The sequence below is a fragment of the Equus przewalskii genome, chromosome 26, assembly GCF_037783145.1.
Source record: "Equus przewalskii isolate Varuska chromosome 26, EquPr2, whole genome shotgun sequence".
NCBI classification, from domain to species: domain Eukaryota; kingdom Metazoa; phylum Chordata; class Mammalia; order Perissodactyla; family Equidae; genus Equus; species Equus przewalskii.
This window is the reverse complement of record NC_091856.1, coordinates 33,924,025-33,930,145: the sequence shown is the minus strand read 5'-3', so window position 1 is coordinate 33,930,145 and position 6,121 is coordinate 33,924,025. Positions and strand designations below refer to the sequence as shown.

At 52.5% G+C, this 6,121-nt stretch overlaps 1 protein-coding gene across 49 annotated transcripts in view; it reads right to left on the bottom strand.

Moving 5' to 3' along the window:
• Positions 1-1,190: 1,190 nt before the first annotated feature.
• PRRC2B (proline rich coiled-coil 2B) overlaps positions 1,191-6,121 on the bottom strand; it is a 92,579-nt gene continuing 87,648 nt past the window's right edge. For 35 of the 49 annotated variants that reach the window (XR_011533505.1, XR_011533506.1, XR_011533513.1 and 32 more), the window contains one exon: positions 1,191-5,729. Coding sequence is in view for 27 of the 49 variants with exons in the window: in XM_070596106.1 (XP_070452207.1) it covers positions 5,595-5,729 (135 nt within the window). In the remaining 22 variants the exon portion in view is untranslated. The remainder of the gene's footprint in view (positions 5,730-6,121) is intronic. The other 14 variants (XR_011533504.1, XR_011533512.1, XR_011533520.1 and 11 more) reach the window with 1 other exon arrangement.

Sequence of the window (6,121 nt, the reverse complement as noted above, 5' to 3'; positions counted from 1 at the left end):
GTTCTCACTGGACCGGCGGGGCACAACCCTTCTCCCCAGCCCCACCCCTTCTTGATCCCCTGGTCTGTGTTAATACTCACGCACAAATAGTGTACTACTGATTTAATGACTGCAATTAGGGCTCTAAAGTGTTTGCAAGGACTTTCTCCCACGTGTTGGTCAACCCAGAATTAGATGACAGCGGTTAGAATGTAGTGAAGGATACTTCTGACTTGGCCTTGAGCCACCCACGGTTGTAGAGACGGAGGGAGCCGGTGTTCACCCCGCCTGTGGCAGAGACGGCTCCCTGGGCCCCTGGAGGAGTTGGGCCCGACTCTCCTGCTTTGGTCTTTCGTGCAAGCAGGGGCCGCCTGCAGGGTTCAGAGCCCCCATCTTGTGGGGCGCTCAGCCTCCTTCCCGGCACTTCTGTGAACCTCCTGTCCCTAGGGCAGTGAACCCAGGGGAGGGTGTGGCCTGTCGAGCTGACAGCATGGGCCCGGTCCCATTCTCCCACAGTCAAGAGGCTCAGAAGGACAGGGCGGGCCGGCTTCCTCATGGAAACACTTAAACTTACTTGGGGATAACTTCTAAGTGGTGTCCAGCGCTATGCTAAGCGCTGCCCCTTTGAATCCTCACTACCGCATGAGGTAGGTACTGTTACAATCCACGTTTTAAGGAAACTGTGCCTGGGAGGAGTGAAGTCTTTCCCAGGGTCACACAGCCAGGAGGCGGCACAACTGAGAACTGCCGCCTGAACCCAAACGCAAACCCTTGACCCTTCAATGCCCCACGCCTGGCTTGCTCCTCTTTCCCACCTGCAAATGCAGCATAATCCTCTCCTACTTCCAGCAGAAGGGACACCAGAAGTGGCAACAAAACACGACAAATCAATCACATCTCCTCGGATGCACCTACTTCTCAGGTGAAGTGGGGGGCGGGAGTGGAGGGCACACAGATGTCGCACACCCTCAGTACATCCACTGGTGACGAGAGGGTGGGGACTGCTATGCCAACAACCCACTTGGAAGACGCACCTTAACCACAGGTTTCAATCTCCTCTCCCCCATGTTGCTTTAAGGCATTTCAGCCAAGTCACCCCTACTCTCCAGGGAAACTGACCCTCAAGAGTCAAAGGCTTCCATCTGTCAGTCTGTCCAGTGAAACGACAGAGAATCGACGGACACGGCCTGAGAAAGCAAGTTCAGCTTTAGTTTTTTTTTTTACTTTTTTTTTTTATTTAAATAAGGAGAATTCTTTCATATGGAAAGAGCTAGTACAATCACATATTTGAAAGGAGAAACAATAGGTACTGAACCGGAGGGAAAGGGCGAAGGGTGAGTGTGCCGCCACGGCCCGGTGAATCCATGATTCCATTTCCCATCCAAGGTAAAAGCATCCCCAAAATAACGTATGAACAAGCTGCACGTTACACCTTTAGCCATCGTCTGCCCTTTCAAATATCTGGTCTACGTGGAGACGAAGAGAGGAAAGGCCAAAATAAAAACAAAAGGAAACAACAAAACACAATCCTCTCAAGAAAACCCCAAACCCCTTTTACTATGCAAGGCATGAGGTCCAAAGCTTAGAGTACAGTAACCCCTTTAAACAATGTAAGAAAGTCATCCACAGAGCCTTAATAGAAATTCCCACTCCAAGGCTTCGTAACATGCTGAAGACAGGGCCCTGGGGACGTGCTACCATCTTGGAGGCCACCCAATCGGGGTGGAGAACTGGTGAGCAGCAGGTCAGATGCGCCTGGAAGATCACTAGCCGGGTATGCGCTGGTGGTTCCGGGGAGAGCACGGCGGGGGACAGAGTCTGACCCCAACACTGAGCTGCTCCTGTCCCGGGGGTCTGTTTGTCTTAGAACCATCTCACATTTTCAAACAGGAAGAGCTGGCTTTCTGGAGGTCCGCATTTCCCATTCATCACAGAACACAACAAAGCACAAACACTAGTGTCCTTGGTTGTTGAAGGCCGTTTCCAACAGACCTTCTAACCCAGGCTTGCTCTGCAAGAAGTGAAAAGGGACAAATATAGATTGGAGAGAGAACATGCAGCTACTCAGCAGAGGGGAACCAGACAGCAGGGAGGGGCTCTACCAGTCTGCCACACACTGCCTGTCTCAGTGGGCCAGTTCTGAACATGGCCATGGGCACACCCTCAGCCTAAGGCTCTGAGCATCAGTCACAAACCTCATCAACCATCCAGAAGGCAGATCCAGAAGACAGGAGGGCAAGGGCATGGCTGGAGAGAACTGATGCCAGTATTTAATGACAAGACACCCCAGTATCTCTAGAAGTGGCTGGAATGACCACGGCTTTGGAACCAGACGAACCAATTTTTCTGTACGTTTAAGAGTCATCCTTTGTTTTCTCCCTTAAGGAAGCTAGAGCCAGAAGTGTCGGAATTCCAAGTTTGAAAACAATAATAATGTGGATAAAAAAGGGGAAGCAACAGTAAAGAAAACCAGACCAAATACAGCTGGCAGAGAAGTCTTCAGTGGGTGGACGATGCCTCTCGGATACACAAGCCCACACTCTGGGATTTCACCCCCAAGTAGTTGACACTGGAGGGACACTATTGCAGGGTCACTGGTTGCCAAGCAATGGGCTGCACCATCAATGGCCAGGGCAAAGCTGCCAACTTTAGAAGGGAGGGTGATTTTAGCAAGCAAAGGTGCAGTGAGAGGGGGCTCTGACACCCCTCGCCCCCATCTCAGCAGCAGAAAGGTTAAGTGCTGGTCTTCACCTGTTTGTGCCAAAGGCCCCACGGACCCTGGCAGAGGTCTCTGCATGGATTTGCACTCTGATGGGGTTTGAAACCAAAACAAAACCCTTAGTCCTATTACCTTGAGCTTGGCTCTAAAACCACATGAAAGGAAGAGAGATATTGCACCTTAAAACATCTCTGCACTAAAAACTGTATTTAATCAGACCAAGGAAGGGATTGGGTGCTGGCCAGGCCCGAGACCTGCCCTCTGCCCCCACAGTCCAATTTAACATCTGTATCTTAGCGGGAAAGAGACCGCAGCACGGGCACATGGAGGTGGTGAACGCACTGAACTTCACATGCAATTTCCTGGCCTTTCCTGCACAGAACAATTCAGACATTATATATAAATAGAGCAGTGAAACATTTACTTGTTTCCACCTAGACCTACAACATCAATACATATAAATAAATTCTAGTGTTTTCTGTTTTTATTGGGGAGGGGGGATACAGAGATAGAGAAAGGGGCTGGAGAACAGGTGACCCTTTTGTGTTTATTTTTCTCAAACAGGAAGTACTGTCACTCTGACGGCAGGTTCACCTGAAGGGTACATCTTGAGTTTGTAACAGCATCCAGGACTGTTCTGTTCAATTTCCAAGTGAGAAAATCTTTTTTCCTTTTGACAGACAACGTGCACTGGACCTAGGTGAGGGGTCTGGCCGTGGTCCTAAGCGTGCAGGCAGCGGGCCGTGTGTGGCCCAGCGGGGGCAGCAGGGCAATGGAGGCAGGCGGAGGGAGTGGAGCTGCAGTCAGACGCTGCCGGGGAAGAGGGGAAGAGCAGGTGAGCACATGGCAGGCGAGCGGGCAGCTCCTTGAGAAGAGCCTTCAGAGTAAAGATTCAGGGGATGAAAAAGAAAAAAACGTCAAGCTGGTAAGAAATGGGGTCTGCGGGTGGAGGCCAGAGGGGGATGCTGAGAGCTACAGACTGAGCAGGAAAGCATCTTTCAAGAGCACGGCCCTCTCCAGACGACACCTGGCACCCTGCTAGGAGGCTGTTTCCCCACTTCCTCAAAGCAGTCAGAGCAACAAGGAGTTACCCCAGCGGTTCCCGAGGCGCCTCTTTCCCCATGTTCCACACTACACAGAGCTTAGAACCACAGCCTGAGCGACTGTCACACACCCACGGTGACACCGAGGGTGGACTCTGCAGGGCACATCCCTGCCTGCTACTGCTCGTCCTCTGAGCCAGGCCTTCCCTGGGACCACCAGCGGTGGCAGACAGCAGCTCCTTTAAGTAGATGGCCGGTTAGTTACTCTGAAGAGCATGTGCAAAACTTGAAATTTCCCCTCCCCTTTCCGTGGAATGACAGAATCTGGGATGATTTCCTTCTAGTTCTTATTTGAAAAACAACAGAAAAACCAGCATAAAATGGCTCACACAAACGCTTTGCTAGAGGCGGCTGTGCAGACTAGAGAGGCTGTCATTTTTCGGAGGCTGCCCAGGCTTTTGGGAACCACGGTCAACCCTGCAATCCATCCTCCCCTTGGACCCTGCCCCAAGCATCTGGAAAGACTGATAACGACTGTGCAGCTCAGGGCCCTCTGTCCCAACAGCTGGGCCTCTGCTGGGAGTGAAGGAGAAAAAGAAAGCCCTCCTAGCAGCCCCACGGACAACACGCCTCTGCTGAAGACCCACCAAACAACAGTCTGTGCACTCCAGTCACCACGTGGAAAAACCTCGTGGTTTCTAGTGACCAGCTGCGTGAGAGTCGGAGGGACAGGAGTATCCAGAGGATTAAGAGGCAGGCACAGGAAGGAGGAGGAGGGTGTATTTTGGAAGGCTTCCAGGAATGGGAGTATGTGTAAAACAGCAGCCCCTAGAGGGGCTGGAGCCCCAAAGCAGGGACACAGATGGGGTTATGGTGCGGTCAGCTGGCCCCGTCCAGGCCAAACTAGAAAACACCAGTGACTTTAAATCTCCATGATTCATCTTGGGTGCCCAGCAGTCAGCGTATCCACTGGCTTTAGAAGAGTCCAGGACAGAAATTCTGTGTAATTCTTATGCTAAAAAATGTCATCATCTTCACTGGGCTGCCCATAAGCTCCCTGTGCTCATCAGCCCAGGGCGTGGAACCCAACTGAGGCGCCTGCTCCTTCGCCTCCCACAGCAGGTAGCTGGCCATCAGAGTGCTCACGAGGGGGATGTTAGCACCCTCCACTTGTTTTTGCAAGAACTCTCAAAGGTTAACCAACTGAGAGCAGGAGGAGACGCATTCTTGAGTCAGCTCTTAAGGTATCGCAGTGATGTATAAAACTAAACAGGAGAGAGATGAAAGGAAATTACCAGAAACAGAAGTGGGGGTCAGGGAGAGGATGGAGAACAAAGTAGAAAAGTTTAGCTGTACAGACGTAGCTTGTGTTTTTGTTTTCCTTTCCTTTCTCCTTTGACAAAACCTTAGCTGCTTTTTAAAATAAAAAGCCTCAAATTAAAATGACCCTGCTGCCAAATCACTGTGCCTGGGGCCCAGAGGGCCGGGAGGGCAGGAAGCACTGCTGAGAAGGTGCCCGGCGGTGCGGAGCGGAGCGGGCCAGGAGAGGCAGGAGGGTGGGGAAGCTGCACTGCACGAGGCTCCAGTCACTCCAGGGCAGGTGGAAAGGAGGTGGGAATGGAGTCGTTTGCTCATCTGTTTGTTTGTTTCGTACTAAAGCAAGCAGGTCAATGCCGTAAATCCACGGTGCAAGCTGGCTGGACAATGGAGCTTTCGGGAGTGGAGAAGAGAAGGGAGATCTGAGTCCGGCCGGGTGGTTGGACGGGGGCCTGGGGACACTCCTGGGCATCAGGCTGCACAGAGGCCGAGCGGTGGCACTGTCCTCACGCCGGGCGAGGTGTGGCCGAGCACCTTCAGGCCTTGCTCTCCTCCACTTTCACTGCCCGAGGCTTGATCGCTCCGGTCCGCTTCATCTGGGAGGTGGCCGCAGGAGCCTCTTGCAGTTTCACGGCTCCCAGGCTGGGTTTTTCATCCACTCGTTGCTTTGCCTTTGGACAGATGAATGGGGACAAAGAAAGTTACCCTGAGTCAGGAACACCTGTCCAGATACATAGTTCCCACCACCCGCTTCCTGCTCCTGAGTCACAGAGAAAAGCTACGCTAAGAAGGCCATCCTTTGGTTGAAGGACCTTAGAAGTAACTCTCCTAGGAAGGACACTGGCATGAGGCTGCTCTGCTCCCTCCCACGGGCACTGAGTGCAGTGATTCGGAGAGGCAGGGAGGCACTGGGTACTCCCTCCGGGAAGGCTTCTGCGATGCCCAGGGGCCTCTGCAGGAGCAGCACATCCAAGGCCGATGGGAAGAACCTTTTCAAATCAGTGCACCCCACGCCCCAAGGTGAAAATGCCCCGAGCAGATCCCAGCGCAGCCTATGAGCTCA